The sequence below is a fragment of the Lactuca sativa genome, chromosome 3 (assembly GCF_002870075.4).
Source record: "Lactuca sativa cultivar Salinas chromosome 3, Lsat_Salinas_v11, whole genome shotgun sequence".
Lineage (NCBI taxonomy): Eukaryota > Viridiplantae > Streptophyta > Magnoliopsida > Asterales > Asteraceae > Lactuca > Lactuca sativa.
In genome coordinates, this window is record NC_056625.2 from 59,943,973 (window position 1) to 59,968,155 (window position 24,183).

Here is a 24,183-nt window from a genome sequence, read left to right on the forward strand (position 1 = left end):
TTAACAAAAAGTTATTCAATAAAAACTTAATTTTTTATAACAACTTACGAGATTACTGAAAAATAGAACTATTGAACAATAAATTTTTTTGGATAACGTTTTATTTTTATTATTAAATATTTTATTTAACAAAATAAAATTATTGGCAAATAAAGAAATGAGTTTAATTAAAATGTCTTCATCCCACATTGATCGTGAGAGTAAACAAGAGAATGTATTCTCCTCTATAAATAGGAAAGGTTGTGAAATATTTCAAAGAGACCAAGCCGTGAGATCTTCCTTGCATCTAACTTTGTAGGACGTTGAGTGTATTCTTCGGTGAGATTGTCTTTGTCGACAAGTGACCAATTAAATTTCAGAATTTCGAAAATGATTTTGGACCGTATCTTTTGGATTTGGATCGAGTTTAATAAGAATCTGAGTGTCTTCTGGCCGTTTCCATTGGAGGCCGAGTTTAAGTAACATGCCGAGTATTTGGTTGTGTTAGCCAAGTTTTACAACCCTGTATGTAATACAATTTAAAGTTTTAACCTTATAAAAGACATCACTATTATCATATGTTCTACATAATTATGGTAATATTTATGATACAAAACATTTTTTTTACTATTTAAGATAAAAAGTTGTCTCTATTATGATATGTTGTATACAATGATAAAATTTAAGATAGATAAAAAAATGTTTCTATTATCATATTTCTACATAATGATAATATTTAATATAAACGTTTTAATTTAATTTGAAATTATTATTTAATAGATAACAATAACGATTTATTTATTTTTAAAAATTAATTTTTTTTTCTATTTTAATCATATAACTTTGTATATGCAAAACAACTTCAAGTTCCAACCTTATCTCTTATAATATAGTTCAACATAATAACAATACTAAAAATCATTTTTTATGAAATTATTATTTAATTGTTAATAACAATGATTTAATTATATTATTTTATACCCCTCGCAACGCGCAAGCATTCGCCTAGTTAATTACTAGGGTTGTAAACAAATCGAAGGTTCAACGAATCGTTCATAAACCGTTCGACGGGAAATTAGTTAATATTTGTTTGTTTAATAAATAAAAGAATATGAATACAAATTATTGTTTGTTTAGTTAAATGAACACATATGAACAATGATCTTGTTCATTCATTTATGTTCGTGAACGTTCATTTATATTGTTCGATTACGTTCTTTTTAAGTTTATTTATGTTCGTATATATTCAATTGTTTTCTATTACATTTGTATATTATATATTCGTTTATGTTCACATATGACCAATTCTGTTTAATTTTGTTCATTTATGTTTGTTAGCATGTTCACGAACACAAACAAATGAATACGAATAAGATAATTTGTTAAATGAACAAACATAAATAAAAAAAAATTGTTGTTTATTCGTTCATGTTCATTTAGTTTTTTTAAAAGACCTATTGATTTTTTATCATATGGTTGGTTAATTTTAGTTCTTCAAAAATGCTAAGTGACTCATGTAACAGGAACTACATATTATTAAGTGTTTTTGCTCACTTATAAACAAAATCCGTTGTAGTCTAGTTGGTTAGGATACTCGGCTCTCACCCGAGAGACCCGGGTTCAAGTCCCGGCAACGGAATTAATTTTTATCATCCATTATTTTTTTGATTTCCAATCTTAATTTTACTGCAGAATTTTAGCCAAAACCCTAATCTTTTCCAAGTCATTTTGACGATTCACTTCGCAATTTCAATCATCTTCTCCAACCTCTGCTTTCAGTTTCTTGGTGATTGATCTGTTCTTCTCTCCTCCGACGCCAAACGGTAACTTTTTTCTCTACCCTCTTCGGGTTTAACGTACGTGCCTGTGCTTCATAATTGTATGATTTCTATTCACGATTGAGAATTTTCAAAAGCTACTTATGAAACATCTAAAGCTATTATTTCTGTTGTGTGATTGGATGAGATTATTTTTGCTCTGAAATTAGATTCCATCATAATTTTGTCTGAGATATACGAAGAACATGACTCAGTTTATAAGGATTTCTATCAAGGAATAACAGTGTCTGAAGCAGCAAAACACGAAAACCATTAGGTTTTGAAGTTCGAAAACTTCATTGAAGATAGATTGTTCTTTTGTTTGGAATAGATGGTGTATAAATGATAAATCTAAGAACAGTGACAATGTCATTGCTTAAAATATGTAAAATTGTTCAGTGGCCATTCACCTATTTAGGACATGAACTTGATATTATTGAAGTATATGTAACAGATATGATTCTTAGTTTGCATTTTGTAATTTACTTTATCTAGTTAATCAGCATCATTGTTCTAACAAGTGATTAATGAGCCACACAGTTGAGTGTCTTTATAGTGCTTAATCACCTAAGAGGCTAAGAACAACTCATATAAATGGACATGATAGAATTATTTTCAGATTATGGAAACATATAAGAATTAAGATTCAGATGCTATATTGTCTGATGCAGTTATAATTTTAGGTAACTAGCTTTATAAATTTTAGGATACAAAATTACAAATATAGAAAATTTGGAAGATTCTGTCATGTTTAAGGAGGGCTTTCATGCCAAACACTGTTCAGTTTTGTAATATGATATATTTGTACTGTTGTACTAATATTGGTATTTAACAAGATTGGCTTCATTGATTATCATGTCAGAAACGATACTATTATCCCTCATAAGGCTAGTTGTTCATTGTGAGTCGTGATTATGGAGGATAATGACGAAACTGCCCTTGGTCTACAAGATGTTTACTCCAAACAAAATCAGGATCAAGATGAACTCTCTGCTGAAGATTTAGCCTGGGTGAACTCCTGTCTGATTGAAGAACCTGAAATATCAAAAACTAATATTGATTCTCTAAAAGAAGCTTTACTCAGTATTCTTGATCATCATTCTGAGATCTTCAGCCCTTATGAAAACGAACTAGAACTAGACAACTCAAATGACATAATTGACCCTGAGAATTCACCTTCTCCAACAGAGGAAGTAACAGATGCCAACGGGGATTCTGGGGATGATGAAAGTTGTGATGTTTTATCCCCATTAAATCATCCTTTTCTTCCGAATTTTAACGATGAGATGATGAAGATTGAGTATTCTGATTCTGATTCCGGTTCCGATTCCGATTTGGGTTTCCGGGTGTCAGAATTAGTGATGGAACCGGAATCGGAGGATATTTTTAAGGTTTGGGAATTGGATATTCCGGTTGAAGAAGATGAACTTGTTAAAGAGTTGAAGGAGGCTCTCTCTGAGAATGATGCTACTTCTAGAGTGCCGAGAATGAAAAGTTTGAAAATAGAGTCACTTGATAGTCTTGTTGAGAGCATTGCAGATCTTTCTTTGAAGTAAAATGTGTTGTTTGTTTATTAGTTTTAGACCAAATGTTTCATATATATGCAAATATTTGTGCTTCTTATTCTTTCACTTCTGTTTTATCTATTTTATATTAAACGGTTAGTGAACTTCAAGGCAAAATTGAGGGCAAAAGCTGATCATGAATTTATAATTTGGTTTTTTCATTAATTTATAATAATCAATTCGAAGAAATATGTCCGGGATGTTTGAGCATTGATGTATGTATTCTTGTGATTTTTTTTGGAGCTTCTATTAGTAATACAAATGAAAGATTATGCAACGATCTTATGAAAAGGATATGTTTGCCTATGTTTAATCGCTCCAAAAACCATATTGTTACGAAAACGCTAAAGCAAACAAGTAGTTGTTCAAGATAATCACACCCAAACTTCTTATTTGCATGGAAGTGACTTTCATTTGATCTGCCCAAGCATTTCAATACGAAATAGAAGAGTCAGTTGTGCAAAAATTGATCATCCGTCTCATGTTCGACAAGTAAATCAAACCCGATCCCTCTTTTATCCAAGTTATTTCTAATCGACACATTGCTTAAAGATAATTTCTAAGCCAAAAACGAAGTAATTTCCACATCTCATATATAATGGAATATGGATGCAACACAAGTAAGGTGACAAAAACTGACGCATACACACTAATCTGATACGAAATAACGGGGTTGGGTAAGATATTTCAACTCGTTTGTTTATGGGTTGACAGGGTATGACTCGAAAATTATACGAGTAAGGTTGATGTTGAGAATTTCAACTCGAAAATGATATGTTTATTTATATGCTAAGTTTTTTTTTGAATTGTTTAGGTAAAATGGAAAGAACCAAAACCAATATCATAAGTAAAAGAAAAACTTTGGTTTAAGTCATTTGTAACGTGGGAACGACTTTTATTTTCAGTTTTTCATGATTTCCCAAACTATATAGTCCTCTGGACCACTTTGCTCCTTATGATCATGCCTTTCTACCTCCCCAACTCCTATTATTTTACCTTCTAAACTTATTATTAATTTAGTTATTCCACTTCCAAGCTACTAATTTTTCCGGTTTTTATTTTTTTGCTTAGTTCTTCCTATTTCAACATGTTTTGTGTTCAACCTCATATGATACAACACATTTCAAGGGCTAACCATAAACCGAAAATAAATTGATTGACATGATACAAAACGATTATTAAACGGATCGGATTAGGGTTGTGTTTGGCGCGCCACAGTTAGCTGATAAACTAGCTTATTTTTCGAGCTTTTTTATGTTGTCGTGTTCGGTAAGCCAAAAAGTAGCTGATAAACTAGCTTTTTGAAAAGCTACTTAGACTAGCTTTTTAGGAGCTTTTTTAAAATTTTTCAAATACACCTTTTAATTAATTATAGAAACACATATTCTTACATGTCTTTTTATGTAATTTTATATATTTCAACTAGTTTTACCAAACGTTATTTTTTATCAGTTAGTTTTTTCAGTTATCAGCTAGCTTTTTATTTAACAGTTAGCTTTTCAACCATCAGTTAGTTTTTCAGCTAACAACTAGCTTTTCAACTAGTGTGTAAAATATAGTCTAGATGTAAATTTTGAAAAATAATGATTTATTGGATGACTTAAATGCCCTTGACCATGTGTTAGGTAAAACGGCGACGTATCAGTGATCTGGTCTGCGCCTCCGGTCGTATAAACTCACAGTGGAGACGCAAATCGTGTGTGTGTGAGAGAGAGAGAGAGAACCAGTGATGAGCGGAGCAGCGTCGTATCTGGCTAGGAGGGCAGCGCAGAGGGAGAAAGTCAGAATCCTCTACAGACGTGCCCTGAAAGACACTCTCAATTGGGCCGTTCACCGCCATCTCTTTTACCCCGATGTATTTTCCCTTCAATCTCTTAGGGTTTTCAACTTTTAGATTCGTTTCGATTTTCATCATGTATGTCTTTGATTTGGTTTAATCATTCAGATTATGAATTTTTTCAGGCCGATGCACTTCGTGAGAGATTCGATGCGAACAAGAACGTGGTTCGTTTCTCCTGCCTCTTGTTATACTTTAAATTTCCCCTTTTTTATTTGAATTTGAGTTATCGAATTAGCCAACGATGTTTCTTCGCTCTAGCTCTCATAAAACCCTAATATGCCAAAAAAAGAGCAAAAATGTTTGCTTCAGCTAGCAAGTCTTTTGCATTTACATCCAAGATGTTTACAAAACAGCTCATTCTTGGAAAATGCATTCCTTTTTTTGGTATTAGAGCAAGAATGAATGTTAGTTTGCAACTGTATTAAATCACTCTTGCAATAGGTCATTGGAAGTGTATCTCATTAGTTCTTTACCTGTATGGATGTTGTATTGTGCTGAAATATCCCATTTGTGGCTATAATTATTAACACCAGGGACATGATTTTTGTGTGATCTAGAGTTGTATATTGAACAAAGAATTAGTTCCTTGCTTCACAAATTTCCTCTTGAAGGCAATCTAAAATAATGGATTCTCTTAGTTGTATGTTCAAAGATCCATTGCATTTGCAGTTCAAAACTCCCCTATGCTTATGTGTTTGTGGTTAAAATGTTCCTGCTTGAGTTGTGGCTACAAATGCTCAAATTAGAATTGTGATAATCATCTGATTTGCACTGTGTGTGTGTGTGTGTTTGCAGGAAGATATTGAAACAATTGATAGAATGATTGCAGATGGTGAGGCACAGTACAATAAGTGGCGACACCCTGATCCTTACATTGGTAAGCTACAGTAAAATCTAAGTTTTATATTTTGACTGGATTAAAACCAAATTTATATATATGCAAATGTCACTTCTTTTCTCATTTTTCTTTTTATCCCATTCCCAATTTTTTTTTACAGTTCCATGGGCTCCTGGTGGCAGCAAGTTTACTCGCAACCCTACACCACCTTCTGGGGTAATAATATAATCTTCTGCTTCTTTTATGATTTTGCATGTAGTTTTGTATGTGTCTTTATGCTTATGTTGTTCATTTTTGTGGTTATTGTAGATTGAGATTGTGTATGATTATGGTCGAGAGGATCACATTTGAATCTAATATGGCTCCATAGCAATAAATCAAGGTTAATTCTCATTACCCAGTTCATCATTTTATTAATTATGATTGTTATAATAATAGTCGAGTGGCTTATTATTATTATTATTATTGTATTTTGTTGTTGGCAGGTGGTTTGAGTAGCAAATGTTTTGTGTGACTTTTTGTCATCAAAGACAGACATAAGACATTGGTATGAATTGTTTTAATGAATATGTGTTTTGATTGGGGCATGAATGTTGATGAAAACTTTCTCCTTTCATTTCATGGCTTTTTGCAATATTTCTTTTTTTCTTTTGGGGGAACTTTTATGGACGACTTTCATACTTGTCTGTTATCATTATTATGAATAAGTTGATGATACTGATTTTTCAAAATACCAACTTTATTTCTTTTCCATGTAAATGCTTCAATCTTCATTATTTATATAAATAGAAAATATGCAACGAAATAGATTTGAGTGCATATCTTTTCTGCAGTATGGAACAATTCTTACTACTTTGCATGGAAACAACAAGGTAGAATTTTTCTTCTATAAATCTATATCTCAAAAAAATATCTTACAGAAATATCCAAAAATCTAAATATAGAAATAACATAGCTAACAGGAATGACATGAATAAATAATTTCTATTCGACTCGATATTAAGTGACTCAGTGATGTTTTTAATTCTTATACCACTTATATGCAATGAAGTGGATTTTTTTTCATAAATTGATAAATTTTCTTATGAAGTTGGAATGTAGTTTTTCTATTGGATTTTTTTGTTTGTTGTTTTTTCGGAGTTTTGTATCGGCAATTTGTATTTAATTTAGAGAAAAATAATCAAAATTGATATGATTGTGGAAAGAATAAACATATAATCCATATTTGATTGAGTATGTAATTAAAAACAAAATACACCAAGTACACCTAGCAGTTTTATCTTTTCTTTCTTGCGAATTGGTACGTACACCTTACTTGTTTCATATCGTACAGAAGATAAGCACTCAAACTTATACTTACATTTTGAATTAAAAAGATAGCATGGAACATAAATGTTTAGTTTGGAAAATTTTATGATTCAGCCTCTAGTTGGTAATATTATCAAGTGAAGAAGCAACATAAATATTGATTTTTTGTTGGTATACAAATACAAGATTTATGATATAATCCTGGTTTCATTTGCTTATGAAGTTTAAAAAATGATTAGGATTAATGTTACACGTAACATAGCTTAACATAGTTTCAACACAAACTCCCCTCCCTTTGTCTTCTTGTCTTCCCCAATTATGAGCATTATTGTCCTCCATTCCAAGTTTCCTCTCTTGTCCCATTCCATAGATCTTGTTTACAAAAAACATTAAAAAGAAAAAAACAGTAGATGGTTGGTTAGCTTTATTTCACCAATTTGTAAATCTTACAACTAAATAACCACATATAAACGTAACATTTTCATGCTTAAGTTTGTCAGTTTTTTTTGTATGGATTGCATCGACTCCAAAGTAGGTTAAATTTACAAGGGCTAAAGCAACATATTCCATCTTATCTCCATGATAACAATCAGAAGAATCCGGCAAGAGGCCTAAAGGAAAGCTCAATAGTGACTACTTCAAAAGAAAGAATATGTCCATGCATGCAATGATAAGTTGTAGGGTACAATCCGACAATACATCCCAAGACCCCTGTCAATTCTCATCACCAATAAGCATGAGTAGTACTCATGTAGGTCATGATGCATTTAGTTGTTGTGAGAATCTGGTAATTTGCCCCATGTTGGGCGTGGGACCCTTTTATCATTAGGAAATAAGATGATTAGAAAAGCAAATCTAGCTATTTAATTTTGAATTTGATGCTTGGAGGCATGAAAGGTCCGGATGCAAGATGGAAGTTGCAAGTTGAGTCCATTTGTTGTGTAGTGTAGCAAACAGCCAAACACACACCCATTTCCCCGTTGCCACATCTGCTTTTAACAAACACGAATGTTGAACATATCCTAGCAGACCCCATCATGAGTCACCAAACCCCATAACAAAATACTATTCTATAACCCAAAATTTTAACTTTGGCCCACCACACCACACCAAAAAAGAATACTCTCATCATGTTAATGTTAGGACCACATATTTTGTGGCTCACCTCACATTATATGCCTTATGCTAAATCCCTTTTCCTTTTCTGTATATTCCAAGATCCCCTGTCAACTAGATGCATCTTCTAACGCGTATCCTAAATTTTAAACACACACATGATACGAATATCCATATAATGCCTATAATAATAATCCTCTATTTTAAACAACACCTCATTTTACTGTTTCTTGACTTTTCCCCTTCACCATCTCCATTTCTGGCATTGCAAACCCTCCCTTCTTCGTCATTTCTTCTTTGTTTCCTTCATTATTATTATTACTATTATTCTTTTTAAAAAAATGATATATAATAGTGGGTATACCAAGCTCATATGATGTAGGAGTGGTAAGTATACCATATGACCTTAAATAAAACACCATTTAAATCTATGCGTTTGGGTTTTAGGGTTGTTTTATTTTACTTAATAGACCAAGCACTTAATATGGATGTTTCTTTTTACTTAATCCCGATTTAATCACCTACCAAGTCACTGTACCTGTTTGGCCTTTTTCTTTTTTCCTCCAAACTCCTCTCACTTTGTTGGAATGTAAAGGCAAAATTGTCATTTAGTGTTGTATAATACATACAAACTTTAATTAATTGGGGAAAAAGAAACAACCCTTGGTCTTTTTTGTTGTTAAAGCTTGACCCTTAACACGCTAATTAAGTCGGCAATTGGTATAGATAATGATATAATATGTGTGTGTGTGTGGGGTATATGTGTCACAAGCAGCCACCAAAAGAGATCACAAGGTTTTCCAACAAATTAACTTTAGCCAAATGGATGGTTACACGACATACAAGTAAAATTAAAAACCACTTGTGTAAATATAGGAAACGGGAATCAATTGTCACTTTCCACGAATCTTCTTTCCTCACATGGTTGGTACCAATTGCATAATTAAGATAAGAGGTCAAAACAGACGCAACATATTCAAATCTTTCAACAATATATCATATGCTTTATGCTTGCTAATCATAATAGACAAGAAAACATACCTTCCATCAAACATAAAAAGCCTGACCATGTGTACGTATATGGTTCTGCAAGGAAGAATTCATAAGAATCCGTTTATTAAATTAAAAAAAAATAAACAAACATAAGCAAAGAACTTGTTGTATTATTACCATAGAGAATAATAATAGACTACAAGGTGAAGAAAGAGAAGGGGAATTAACAAATCGGGCTACATAAAAAACCCCCCAACTCTTTATCTTCACAAATTTATCAGAAAGATCACCAGCTCTCTTTTTAAATCTTGTTAACGGATAAAAAGAGAGCAGACCCAAATTAAAGATAACTCTCTACTTTAATTAACTAAAAACAAGAAAACCAAATAAAGTTTGCAGAAACAGAAACAGAAACAGAACGACCTCACTGACAAACACCACCCATCACCATCACGCACCCACATATGACCACTGATCATCATCCTCACCGGAAACCACCTCACCTCCGGCGGTGAAATCCTCATCAGAACAGTAATAGTATCCCTTATTGCCACTTGCAGCAGTTAAACAGCAAGAAGATCCGACACTTAGGTAAGGCATGTTGTGGAAAGATTGAGCAATGCCACCTGCAATCATATCACCTTCTTCATGAACATACTCTTCGATTCTGTGTTTAAGGGTTTCAAACATCATCTCTGGTTCATGATGCATTGAACGAAGAACATCACTGCAAGACGTCCCTGGGACAGCTCTAGTAACAGCAAACCCGAAAGGACCATCACTTTGAGATACACGAATCACACTAGGGCCGCCGAATAGATTGTGGACACCACCCATAGCCTCCTGGTATGCCCCTCCTAAGAACATACCCAGATAGTACTTCATTCCATTCTCTCCTTCTAATTCATGGAGGGGTAAGCTGGATTCACCTCCGATGAATTTATCAATCTTTCCATCACTGTCGCAAGTTAGATCTGATAGAATCCCCTTTTTCGATGGGCAATCGGTAAGTCGGTGGATTGGAAGGATAGGGAAGAGTTGTCCGATGCCCCAGAAATCAGGAATCGAAGTGAAGACAGAAAGATTGACATGATAAGTGCTTACAGGATTGGATACTCCAATTGCCTTCGCAACCAAATCACAGAACCCATCAATAGCAGCTAACTGTTCGATGTCCATTAATCCATCTTTGAATTTCTCGACGCATGTCTGCTTTAGTTGATCGGAGTAAGCCAAACAAGCATCGTACTCGCCTCTCACAGCAGACTGGGACAGATTATTGTAGTCGGAATGAGCGTCCCCAGGGAGCTGCTCGATGAAATGCTGGACGTCGTGAGAGGACATGGTTGGAACTGTATAGTTGCTAGACGAAACTGCCTCGAATATCAGAATTGAATGGTGGGAGACGATGGCACGGCCGCTTTCGCTGCAAATCACAGGATGCTTCACGGAATTCCGGTCACAAACGAATTTTACTGCCTGAACAACCGCCATTGCGTATTCTTCTAAAGTATAAGCAACGGAGACATCAGAATTAGTGGATTTTGAACCATCGTAGTCGATCCCAAGCCCACCACCTATGTCGATAACTTTCATGGAAGCACCAAGGCGGACTAATTCGCTGTAAATCTGGGCGGCTTCACCTACACCATCAGCAAGCAAGGATGTCGATGGGATCTGAGAACCGATGTGGAAATGGAGCAATTGGAAGCAATCCAACATGCCACATTGTTCAAGCTTTTTCACAACACGGAGAATTTGCGTCGTTGTGAGACCAAATTTGCCCTTTTCGCCGGAAGTCGATCCAAAATGGCCGGAATGTTTAGTCCGCAGCTTAGCACGGACCCCGACGACGGGACGAACGCCTAGCTTTATGCTTATATCAATCACAGAATCCAGCTCTTCCTCTTGTTCGAGAACAATCACGGTGTTTAATGATAGCTTTCGAGCTATCAAAGCTAGCGAGATATATTCCGCGTCTTTAAAACCATTGCAAATCAGGAGGGATTCGGAGCTACCTTTGCAGAGGCAGCTCATGGCCATGAGAAGCTCAGGTTTGGATCCAGCTTCCAACCCGAACCTGAACGACGATCCAAATTTGACAATGTCCTCGACGACGAATCGGTCCTGGTTGCATTTCACGGGATAAACGCCTTGGTAATGAGAGCTGTACCCTTGTGATTTAACGGCATAATTGAACGCCGATTGGAGACATTCAAGGCGGTCCTTCAGGACGTCTGGAAACCGGATGATGAGAGGGAGCGGGAGGTCTAGGCCTCCTATGGATTTGGAGTCGGAGGCCTTCTTCACGACCTTTAGGAGATCTATCTCCTGGTGGTCCATGGTTCGGGAACCGTGTGGACGGACGGTGACGTTACCGGATGTGTTGACGGAGAAGTAAGGCGCTCCCCAGGCGTCAATCTTGTAGAGAGCATTAGAGTGGGATGACGTCCAAGGAGTGAGGGATGATACAGATACATCATCCAGAACGGTGTTTGTCGATGGAGGTACGCCGGAGAATGGCTCCGGCGCGGGAAGAGAGCTATCCCAGGCGGTATAGCCGGAAGGAGGAGAAAGAGCGGCCATGGCGGCGTCAACACAAAACGCTAGGGCCGGCATCTCTTCCCCGATCTGCTTGTAAGGGGGTTAAAATGAAAGAATCAAAGAATTGTAAGGGTCGAATTTGGCAAGGTTTGTAAAGGTAGGGGGCTTTACAACCCGCCGAGGCCGGAGCCCCGGCTACCCCCTCAAAAGAAGCAGAAGGAGATCTGAATCAAAGGAAAAACAAACCCTACGCTCCTGATCAACACCGATATCCCCACAATTACCGCTCAGAAGAAGAAATCAACAAATTGAAAGAGAATTTCGAGGTTCAAAAAGAGAGGCGGAAGCAAATCTAATGGGTATGCACCGATTCCACCATGCAGATTTTGAAACAGGTAATGAGAACGGAAACCTAACGGCGGCGAGATCAGAGAGAGAAATAGAAATGAGAGAAGTGGGCGAGAATTGCATGTGAGTTGATGGCCGTTTATATAGGGGGCCGTTTATATAGGTTGGCCAGAACTCTACCTTTTATTTATTTTCTTTTTTCATTTCTTTTTAATTCCAGAAGTTGGAAGAATTCAAGTAAACGGTAAATAAAAAACACCTCGTGTTTATTGGTTAGACGATAATGCCCTTTATGCATGCTATCCTCCTCCCTCCCTCCCTCCCTTCAAGTGACCTTCCTTTAATTTCCTTTCTTACACAATAATAATAATAATAATAATAATAATAATAATAATAATAATAATAATAATACTTCATTAGCTTAACCTCATTAATTTGTTAAACTGTTAAACCAATAAATGTATTTAACATAACTTGTGCGTTACATATATTGTATTCATTACAATATATATATTGTATTCATTACAGTATATTTAGGTCATGATTTTACTTGATAAATGTTGATAAGAATGTATAAACATGATAATTACACGTGATAATTTGTTTTATGTGTATTTTCTTTATCTAATTTGAATATAAAGTTTTTTTAAACTAATTATTTTGAATTTATTTTCAGTTATAATATTGATTTAAATATATATTAGTTAAATGTCCATAAAGTGATATCCTAGGATAATAAAATAGTGGATAATTGAATTAGTTGTTAGTCTTGATTAATGAATTCACATTTATGTATATTATAGTTGTAAAGAAAAAAAAATAAAGGGCTCGTGTATGAGATGCATTTTTGTTTCGCATGATATACAGTTGATTAATATTGATGATTTATAATAACTTCGAATGGATCCAACATGTCTAAAACTTTGTTTAAACATTTAATTTCATACTATTTAACATCATTAAGAAGACCAATTTATGAATTGATGATGTAGTCATCGTCTTATTAAGCTAAACCTACAATATATCAAAAAAATGACCATTAGAATGAATTTTTGTCAATTATTTGAACACGAGACACTTGAATGTATATAAAGATCATATTAGATCACAAAATTTATCATCAATTTCGAATTAGATGTATCATAGGGCAATCCAATATTAAAGAACACTAAAAACTTAACTGAAGCTTCACAACTTCATGGATAACAATTTACATGAGTTTTTTCAACGGTTTATATGTTAACCATTATAATCCATTTCCGAAACACAATGAATCCATAATTCAACAACAATTTCATGATATATGGATCCAAAGGATGATCCACAAAGGCACAAATGTTTGAAGTTAAAAACTCAAATCAAAACATCAAATGAAGAAGGATACCACCTCACTTTATTAGTTAGATTAACCCTTATTTCCATTGAACTTGAAATGAATCACAATTCTCTCATCATAAATCAGAAGATAGAAGACAGAAATTGAAATTGGAAATTAGGTGGTTGCATGAAAAAACCAAAATCTATTATATTATGAATTAATTTTTTTGCCGTTGAAAACATCATAATCGGTTTTTCTTCCCAACACGATGCTTATTCCAGAAGAATCACACATTCCTTTTGTTTTGCATCTATTTCCTTTCCTTTTTTGCTTAGTCGTTAATCCGTTAGGCCATCCGGTATGGGGGCATCAAACTACGCGTGATGTCCTATGTGGCATAGTAGGCTACACGTGAACACCGCCCCAAAAATGGGTGAGTGTCTTGTTGCGTGGTACCCACTACAGAAGAAGACGATGGTTGTGATTGGTGGAGAATTTCTTTGTGTCTATCTCTCTCTTCTCCACCACCACTTCACTAGTGAACACCATTTCCACAACCTGGTGGGTTGGTTGTGCAATGGTTAAAATAATAACGTGACCTTTTTTCCTTCCCTTCTCACGCGTAAGGATACCTTTCATCCTTATATATGATATATTAGTTATTTTATATTAACACTAGGTTATAACCCGTGTACCACACGGTTAGTTGATATAGTAAACAACATAGGACTATAAAATCGTACTCATTAATCATAAATCATAAATTTACAAATAATTATCTTTATATTAATTTGATGTTTTCTCTATGTATCTATTATCATTATTTTTACATGCAACAATCAATTAGATAAATGACCAAATCAATTCAAGTGTTTTGCTATGAGTTCTCCTTCCAGTCTTTAAACAAAACCAATATTGGTAAGGTATTGTGGTCTTCCCCTCTTCCAACCCTTGCTATGGATCTTGTAACGACCCAATTTTTTTTTTTGATATTACTTTAGAAAACATTAATAAATAAAAACATTGTCTAAATAAAAAGAAACATTGTTTGTTCACACCATAACACATTGCAACCATGTTCTCAAAAGCCAAACCGTACATCCCATCAAATATCAGAGTACAATCCCAGTAAGTCTCATAAATGCGGAAACCGAAGAGTGTGTGTATGACGTGCCGCTACCGCGCCGGCTCCTTCCCCTTCGATGCAGAGGTACCTGAAAACAAAACTGTAAACGTAAGCACAAAGCTTAGTGAGTTCCCCCAACGTACCGCATACCATACAAACACATAACATATATACTGCCAGGCTATTCTGGGGTGCCTGACTACCCGGTACGGCCATTCTGGGGTGCCGACCTACCCGTGTCAAGCCATTCTGGGGTGCTGACCAACCCATACGGCCATTCTGGGGTGCCGTCTTACCCGTGTCAAGCCATTCTGGGGTGCTGACTACCCATCGGTCCTAACAACCGATCCTCGGGGACTATTTCACCCCTACTACTACGATCACATATAACAGAACAGGCCAGCATGCATACATATCGTCACATACTGTCAGACGTATCTGGGGTGTCTGACTACCCTTCGGTCCGAACAACCAAACTCTACTACTATCACATACAGCATATCATGCTAGCATATAACATGTCAGGTACTAGCGAACTTAGATGATATCACAAAGACAATCATCTATCATACAACTCCTACTGGTGGGTCGGCATTGTGGCCTTAGACCCACCGCTACTGGAAGGTAACTCACCTCAAAGTAGCTGCTGAACTGATCGGGAACTAACTGACTGCTGCTGCTCCGGGAGTCCTCCGGCTGCAATTTCCACGACATACTCAATCAAACACTGCTAACTGTCCTTTAGGTAAAATGACCATTTTACCCCTGGATTAACTCTAAGCCAAAGCTGGAGTCAACTTTCAGTTGACCCGACTCGCCGAGTGGATCACCACTCGCCGAGTCCCTAGCAAACCAATGTCCTGGGTCCCTGGTTCTACTCGTCGAGTCGGGCTATGACTCGACGAGTTCGCCTTCTAACCGCCATTCAACACCTTCATCCTACTCGCCGAGTTGTATGAACAACTCGTCGAGTTCATCTTCATCCGATGAACACTTTATGCTAAGACTCGCCGAGTTGTATGAACAACTCGCCGAGTCTGTTCTTGAGCTATGAAGATTGCCTTGGACTCGCCGAGTCAGGGCATTGACTCGCCGAGTTCTAACATGGGTGAGTTCAGCTCCCAACTCACCGAGTCACCCCCTGTGACTCAAGGCTCAACTCGACACATGAGGAAGGGACCAATTCGGTGACTCGCGACCAGACTCGCCGAGTCACCTATGCGACTCGCCGAGTCGTCGCCATGCACTCCTTAAATATACCGATTTGCTCGGTTCCAGACCATGCCATTCATAGATCCGGACTTCTAGGACACGAATCACACGTAAAGTTTCCAACTTTACGTGTGGATATTCACCAATATGGATTATAAGGCTCAAAATGTCTCAAAATGGTAGATCTAGGGCTAACAAGCCTTATGGGGCCAAAAAGCTAACAGATTTGAGCTCCTGGAGCTCAATCTTACATAGATCCAAAGGCCAAACGCCTTATTACAACATATAATGAACATGCAAACTTGGGAAATTGACCAAGAAGGACCCAAATGAAGTTTTAAGCATAGAATCAAGGGGAAAACGGGTTATACCTCAAAGGAAATGTTGAAATGACACAAGGATGGCTGATCTCCTTCTCCTCTTCTTGATCTACTCCTCTTACTCTTCAAAACCTTCAAGAACACACCAAGAACACCTCAAACTCTCAAGAAAACAAGGGAAAACGATGTAGGGGGAGTTCTGGGGGTGAATGGGGACGAGTTGGGGCGGAATGAGAGTTTAAATAGGGTGCAAACCCTTGAAACTTAGGGTTTCATCCCGCAGCGGTGACTCGCCGAGTCCAGGATATGGACTCGTCGAGTCGCCTACTTAAAACGCGTCCTGAGTCTCGTCCCTACTCGGCGAGTCGGACCCTATGACTCGCCGAGTCTAAGGCTAAATTAGGGCAATGCTCAAATAAAATTCACATACCGGAAACCAGGTGCTACAGATCTTCAAGCTTTCAACCCTTGCTATCGATCTTCAAGTTATTCTTTAACAGTATACAAATATGGTTTAAAATCCAAAGTCTATTGAACTCCTTATTCCCATTCAACTCTTAATATTGTTAGCCATTTACGATGGATATGAAAACCCAAGCAATAAAAGTTGATGATCGGGTCAAGTGATGTTGCATCCAAGACTAACTTGCAACTATTCATTCGACAAGTGATTATCAACTGAGAGAATGCCAATGAATAATGAAAGACACCTCTATTTTGGAACTCTGTTGGGTCTTGTGGTATGTTCGGCATAAACTAAGTTCATACATGTTCCAATGAGTCCAATTAGAAAATAAACACTTAATTTGAAGAAAAAAAGTATAGCAAACATGCCAATTTAGAACCAACACGTAATGGATAAGTGGATATACCAAATTTTGAATTCACTTGACTGCACAAAAAGATTGCACTATATAATTAATAATTTATTTAAACCACATCATACAAACCAAGATATTTCTTCATTGGAAAAACATGATATGTCGATAATAAAATCTTCCATTCTTTTAGGAACAGTATAACTAATAACTAATCCAACAAAATATCATTCTACAACGGCATATAATAATCATGAATAACGACACCTAGTATTCTGAAAGTGTCTGGTTTTTTATGAAAAAAATCTAGTTAGTACTACCTAATAATAAAAAAAAATATGTGATTATGATATAACGAATCCTACCATGCTTTTCTAATTTAAGTTAGAGTATCCGTTGTTTAAATTTTAGACCATGTATACTCCACATCAAGCACTACAACTTTAATTATAAAACATATTGTAATTGTATGTTGTGACAATCAATTTATTTTACTTGTATCACTTGATATATTCATTCGAATCTAAACTACAATAAGGTTTCAATAAACTATTGTAATCATCTGAAATTATCTTATAAAATCTTTTATTTTTAATTCTCTATCAAAGTTTTATTTCTACATAATTAAATCAAGCATATTTTTCCGGTCAAAGTTTAATTTTTAGCAAAAAAGTTTTATTTTCTTACTTTAACCAAACCCAAAATCAAGCTAAGACATACAAAACTCAGATTCGACTACAAGATTTTTTCTAAAACTTTAACTCAACTTAATCATGGTAATCAATCTTTTATTAGGACTAAGACAAACATGATAAAAATCCAGCATATTAAAGAAAATCACAGTCAAGCATTTCACCAAACACTTACTGTGCAGATAATTGGCCACGGGTTACCAGTGCTAGTGATAAACCCCTGAATCATGGTAATCAATCTTTTATCAGGACTAAGACAAACATGATAAAAATCCTGCATATTAAAAAAATCACAGTCAAGCATTTCACCAAACACTTACTGTGCAGATAATTGGCCACAGTTTACCGGTGCTGGTGATGAATCCCTGAAGAACCAGATCTCTTGAAACAAATGTGCTCATCCTTTTAAGACAATTTACGATAATCAATTTTCCAAAGAAAACCTAATTCGTGAAAATTGCTATCAAACCAACAAACAAACCACATTACCATTACGTAAGAGTAAGTTTTCAAAAGACGGTGGAAAGAAAAAGTAATTAATGAGAAACACAAAAGGGAACATAGGGCTCACAATTAAATGTAGGACAACGTCTTCAATGTCAACACAGACTTTAAATTTTAAGAAATTATTTGCTTACACAAAGCAATTTGATTGAAAATGGCATCAGAATTGCTCGATTGACAGTAAAATCAGAAAATAAAGATGTAAGTTTCAAGGAGAAAAGCAATGCTACAAATCCCAGTTAATCTTAGAACATGTGATGCCCTAACCGCAACCGTCGCTACGGTGCTGAACATTGATGCATTGTTTGCAGAATCACCAAACCTTGCGAGTTGCGACGGCGCACCCAAAACCTAAGTAATGCGGGAGGAAGCAAAGATAATTTTCTGGATATATAGTTGTGACGAAATTTAAGGCAATCAATAACTGAGAGATAGGAGTCGAGATCCAAGAAATCGGGATAATCGAAGGCGATAAACGATAAGAATTCAGAAATTATGTTTAGCAAGAGATATGATCATGATGCGGATGTGGATTCTTTTAGTGGGCGGGAAAACGATTCATAAGATGGCTGAAGATTTGACACGTGGAACAAAGAAGGTTTAGAAAGAAGACACGTGGCAGTTTAAGAGGCTTTTATTAGGGATAGGGATAATAGGGTATATAAAAATGGGGCCTTGAATAAATATTAACATCTTATAACAAAAAATTGGATTGACTGAATTGTTAATAAATTGACAAAAAAAAAAAAAATAATAATCAATTCACTTGAAATATATGAATAAAAATGATACTAGTACTTTTAATAAAATTACGATTTTTTTTTCTTATAGATCGATATAGTCTATGAACTAGGAAACCGAAAATGTCAATATCATGATAAGAAACCAAGTTTGTTGGACTTTGAATCTCAATTATTGACTTAGAGGTTGAGCAACTTAGGTTTGCTTTTCTTGGACACTCCACATGCAAAATGGAATTTTAAGTCTTACTTCATTTGACCAATTCCTTCTTTCACTTCGACTACCCATATACTATTCTTTAAAAAGTTGATCTAAGATATAATAAAGAATATTAAAAAGTGTTTGAGATTATGTTTTAAAAGATAAAAATAAAAATACTAAAAAAAATACTAAAAGGGTATTTGGTAGCCGTAAAATTAGCTAATAAAAAATAATATTTGATAAAAAATAACTGATAAGTTAATTGAGAAATACAAGATATCATGTAAAATCATGTAGGTTTAGAGTTTAGTAAACTTGATCATTTTTTGGTTTCGTACGAGATTCTCTAGAGCTTTCCTATCTTACTGGTATGGTTTTAGAAAAGAAACTTTTGGATCATCGACCTATTTTTTTGTTGGAGCACATTGCGGATTTTGGGCCTTCTTCTTTCCGGTTATTTCATTATTGGTTCGAGTTGGATGGTTTTGACCAAATTGTGCGGGATTTTGGTCTCAATAATTTGTGGCGTTGGACAATCTATGGGTTATATTTAAGAAAAAGTTACAATTTCTTAAATCTAATCTACGAGTTTGGAATTTTACTACTAGAAGTCGGTTAGAAGCGATGAGGCGGGATATTCAGTCTGATATGCTTGATGTGTGTCTTATGGATGATAATGGAGATTCGGCGGTTAGAGAGCATCGCCTTACTTTGGTTAAGGATATGTCAGAGTTGCATCATCTTTCTAGGGTGGAGTTAGCTAAAAAGGCTAAGGTCCAATGGAGCATTGGGGGAGATGAAAATTCTAGTTTCTTTCATGGAGTTTGAAGTGTAAGAGATGTTAGTTAGTGGTTCAAGGTATCCTAGTTAATAGTGTGTGGGTTGATGAGCTAGCTATGGTGAAAGAGGAGTTTCGTTTATTCTATCGTTCCGTATTCTTCAAGCAACTTGGCAGGAGGTCTGTGACTAATCCGAACCTTTTTCGTTTCCTTTCCGATTCTCAGCTTTAGGTTTTATATGCTAATTTCTCTTATGATGAGATTAAAAGAGCGGTGTAGGGTTGTGGTTCGACAAAAGCTCTTGTCCTGATGGTTTTTCTTTCGAGTTCCTTAAGCATTATCGGGATCTTATTACTAACAATGTGGTTGCATTTGTTTTGTTTTTTCCGTGGGAAGCCTTTTGTCCCAAAGGGCTGCTGCAATGCTTCTTTTTTCACAGTTATTCCCAAGATTCGTGACCCCAAATCAGTTTCTGATTATAGAGATATTAGTTTAATTGGTTTCCAATACAAAATTATTGGTAAGCTTTTGGCTAATAGGTTATCGGAGGTTATTGGTAGTCTTGTTAGTTTGGAGCAGTCCGCTTTTATTAAAGGCAAACAGATTATTGATGGCCCTTTCCTTATGAATTAGGAAGTAGCTTTTAGTAAGGCTTATAAAAATCCCCTAATGATCTTTAAGGTGGATTTTTAGAAGGCGTATGATTCTCTTTCTTGGTAGTGCCTACTGGAGATCAAACCCTAATTACGGGGTTGTGAACCCTATTTAAGGACCTTAACCATTTGAGGCCCTTCTTATGTTCAACCTCCACTCCCATAGATGTAATGCCCGTAGATTTGGACTAGTCAGTTAAGATATATTTAGCGTTAAAAATGAATTTTTGATAAAATATAATTTAGGATAAATAACCTTAATTAAAGTTATAGTGTATGTGACAAGGGTTCCGTACATATAAAGAACACTAAAATCCGACTTCATATGAAGAAGTTATGCTTTTTCGAAGTGTCACGATTAAATTGGCACGACTCTGTGTGTCTTAAAAAGTAAATTTTCGATAGATTACTTTTTAGCCTAAGTGATCTAAATGAAAGTCGTAGTACTCATTAAATCGAGAGCGTGCATATAGAGAACGTCCAAATCTGACTTCATAAGAGGAAATTATGATTTTTTGAAGTTTCAGAGCAGCTGTATATGGCTCTGAAACCGAAGTAGAGATCGGTTAATTATTAAGAAAAACAATCTAAACGAGAGTTTAATGTCTCTTCCATATGGTTTCGTCAATATAAAGACAGTCGAGAAAGGATACCAAATGAGAAAGTTATGAATTTCTAATAGAGTTTAACAGTCTAAGCATATTAAAAATATAGCTTTAAAAATAAAATCAAAATTAGCCGACGGAGTCTAAATGAAATTTGTAGATCTCCTTGAAAGCTTTCCAGGGATATAAAGAACATCGAAAATGGAGCTCGTATGAAGAATTTAATGCATTTTGAAAATCTAGAAATCACACGCACGAAGTGCGCCGCGCGCCACGATGACGTGGCACTATCTGGGGGCGACACGTGACAGTGTCGGATGCCCCTCTCTCTTCCCAAACAAGGCGACGTGGCCAACGGAAATGGCCACATGTGGCACCATGAAATGGTGACACGTGGCGACTTCTAGAATAAGGAGGTGTGGACGGATCAGCATGTGACATGTGTCGTGAGCTGGGAGCAGCCAGCAGGATAAGAGTGCACGGCGTGCCTCTTGTCTGTACACGAAGCACCTCTTGTCTGTGCATGTTGCGCCTTCCAAATGACTATATATAGCTTCCGAATTTCCTTCTCACTTCCTCACCAATTCACCAAAACTCACTCAGTTGATTTCCCTTCTTAAGATCCAACTTTTATGGGTTTGTGAGTACTCTAGCGAGACTTTGGCTGATCCTTACTTTATAGATCTTGATGTATACATTGAGGTTAGTATGGATCTTGTTGGGTTTTTATTCAAAAAGTAGTTTCAGCAACATAAGATTTAGCAACGGAAGACTTTAAAATTAGAATAAACATAAACCAACTTTATACCCACCAATGATTTTCTTGAAAAGTTTGGAAACTAAACAAGCACCAAAGAGGAAGAGGTGTTTAACAACCTTTATAGACTTTGAATCCTCAAGGGGAGGCTTGGAAGTTGATGGAGAATGTGGAACCTTTGAGACACCAACAAGTTGTCAATTTGATTTTGTAACACCCCAATTTTTGGTATGTATGCTTTTGCCCCTTCATTTATCAAGTTTTACATTTTTGCCCTTTAAGCTGGTATGCGGGGCGTACCACTTGGTACGCTCAACATACTGGCTAGAGTTGGATCCGGACAAGCGTGTGTGTACAATGGGCGTACGCTAAGGTACGCTTGGCATACTTGTGTCTTTTAAAAACCATAATGTAGGGTGTTGCACCCTATATATTCATCCTTAACCTTTAGGTTTGGCCTCATCTTTTGTCCCTCAACCTCCAGAAAACCCTAATTGTCCCCTTAGCCTCCATTTTGCATCTTTGAGCTTTTGAAGAGAAATTTGTGTTGTTTTTGGATCCATCTTGAAGAACCAAGAAGATAGTGAAGTTCATATCTTGGTGGGAGATTTGAGATCTAGAACTCTCCATCACATTGCAAGCTTCTCAAGGTATAAAGTTCAAAAATTGACTTGTCAATGTCTAGTTTCCTTTACGGGTTGATTTGGTTCATTTTGGTATGTTTTTCATGGATTTATGGTTTGGGTCGACTTGATGGGATCATTTCTCTAGATCTGACCTTGCTAGAGGTTTCCTTGGAATAAAGGTGCCAACTTTATGGGGTTTTAGTCATCTTTCATGCATTAAGCCATTCACTAAATCATTTCTAAGCTAAATATCTTCATGTAGCCATGCATGAACGTAAAGTTAGCAACTTTATGTGTTATTTCAGCTCATGGAAGTCCAATCTATGTTTTGGGACCTTATCTTAAGGTATTAAGTGCTTAATGGGATTTTTGGCTTAACAGAGGAGTACGTTGGGCGTACAAGCCAGTACGCGCAACGTACAAGCCCAAATGTGTGTAGGCTTAGCGTACAGTCGAGTACGCCCTGCGTACTCAGTTTGTGGGCTTTGTGGTTTTAGGCTTCAAGTTTGGGCCACCTTTTTGGGCTTAGATGCTTGGGTCCTATTTGGGCCATCTGAGTGTTGATGTTTTGGGCCAAGTGAAGGATTGGGCCTTAAGGAAAAGCCCAAGATGAATTTGGGCCCAATTTGGAAAATTAGGCCAATAATGGGCCTTGGATGGTTATTTAATGATTGGGACTTTTGGACCAAGATTTGGGCCTGGGTCTTAGCCCAACTGAGGAATAAGGGTAAAGTAGCCATTTACCCTAATATTGGACTATCAACTTAGATTGTAATCTAAGTATTGATTGGATGATTTTATGTTGTGATAGTGCGGAGATTTTAGTGAGCTAGCAGTCGGAGACTTCCAGTGTGATTTCAGCAGTGTGAGGTGAGTGTTCCTCACTGTACTTGTTGGGTCGAAGGCACTAAGGCCGACCCTTTTGGATTTTTATCCTGATTATTGCATGATTGAGTATCGTAGTGATCTGTTAGATATGTATCCTGGTAGATAGGATGATGATATGCTTAGTGATATGTAAGATTTGTCTGTTTGTTATTGGTTGGATAATAGTATGATTATCTGTTATATATATATATATATGTATATATATGTGTGTGTGTGTGTGTGTATCGACACAATGTATGAGTGGTTGGGTTGAGGCGGACCTGCTTTGTGCTGAAGGCCAACAGACCCAGAGCGTCCCGGATAAACTGAAGACCAGTAGGGCGTACCAGTCAGGCCGAAGGCCCGGAGAACGGTCCAGATGGGCCAAAGGCCGATGTGGCGTACCAACCATGCTGAAGGTTTTGTGAGCGCACTAGGTAGATTGTAGGTCGGTGTGGCGTTCCATTTAGACTGAAGGCTCTGTATGCATGCTGTTTATTGTTATTATTCTGGTTGTGTGATGTGTTGGTATTTAAGGGGAACTCACTAAGCTTTGGGCTTACAGTTTTGGGTTATGTTTCAGGTACCTCAAATGATCGTGGGAAGGCGAAGGCTT

At 36.2% G+C, this 24,183-nt stretch overlaps 3 protein-coding genes and 1 non-coding gene across 9 annotated transcripts; 3 read left to right on the top strand and 1 right to left on the bottom strand.

Moving 5' to 3' along the window:
- The first annotated feature begins 1,545 nt into the window (after positions 1 to 1,545).
- On the top strand, positions 1,546 to 1,618 carry TRNAE-CUC (transfer RNA glutamic acid (anticodon CUC)). The gene has a single exon. It is a non-coding gene; the product is annotated as a tRNA-Glu (tRNA).
- A 25-nt stretch (positions 1,619 to 1,643) lies between these two features.
- On the top strand, positions 1,644 to 3,478 carry LOC111904335 (uncharacterized). Its single transcript, XM_023900100.3, has 2 exons — positions 1,644 to 1,802; positions 2,659 to 3,478. Exon 2 carries the CDS (start codon positions 2,711 to 2,713, stop codon positions 3,350 to 3,352), a length of 642 nt encoding a protein of 213 aa, XP_023755868.1. The 5' UTR covers positions 1,644 to 1,802; positions 2,659 to 2,710; the 3' UTR covers positions 3,353 to 3,478.
- A 1,561-nt stretch (positions 3,479 to 5,039) lies between these two features.
- Positions 5,040 to 6,770, top strand: LOC111904334 (NADH dehydrogenase [ubiquinone] 1 beta subcomplex subunit 9). The gene is made up of 6 exons (XM_023900099.3): positions 5,040 to 5,216; positions 5,324 to 5,365; positions 5,997 to 6,078; positions 6,200 to 6,255; positions 6,349 to 6,421; positions 6,525 to 6,770. Exons 1-5 carry the CDS (start codon positions 5,091 to 5,093, stop codon positions 6,388 to 6,390), a joined length of 348 nt encoding a protein of 115 aa, XP_023755867.1. The 5' UTR covers positions 5,040 to 5,090; the 3' UTR covers positions 6,391 to 6,421; positions 6,525 to 6,770.
- A 715-nt stretch (positions 6,771 to 7,485) lies between these two features.
- On the bottom strand, positions 7,486 to 12,475 carry LOC111904333 (arginine decarboxylase). 6 transcript variants are annotated; one of them, XR_002854481.3, is made up of 3 exons: positions 9,880 to 12,475; positions 9,505 to 9,549; positions 7,486 to 7,719 (listed from the first exon to the last, which is right to left on the bottom strand). XR_002854481.3 is itself a non-coding variant. In XM_023900098.3 (2 exons), the coding sequence occupies exon 1, from the start codon at positions 12,073 to 12,075 to the stop codon at positions 9,907 to 9,909; it is 2,169 nt and encodes a 722-aa protein (XP_023755866.1). In that variant the 5' UTR covers positions 12,076 to 12,475; the 3' UTR covers positions 9,260 to 9,549; positions 9,880 to 9,906. The 6 variants fall into 6 exon arrangements, 1 of the variants encoding a protein (XP_023755866.1); XR_008230849.1 differs by having other exon boundaries at positions 9,634 to 12,475; XR_006189164.2 differs by lacking the exon at positions 7,486 to 7,719 and adding an exon at positions 9,260 to 9,374.
- Positions 12,476 to 24,183: the final 11,708 nt, after the last annotated feature.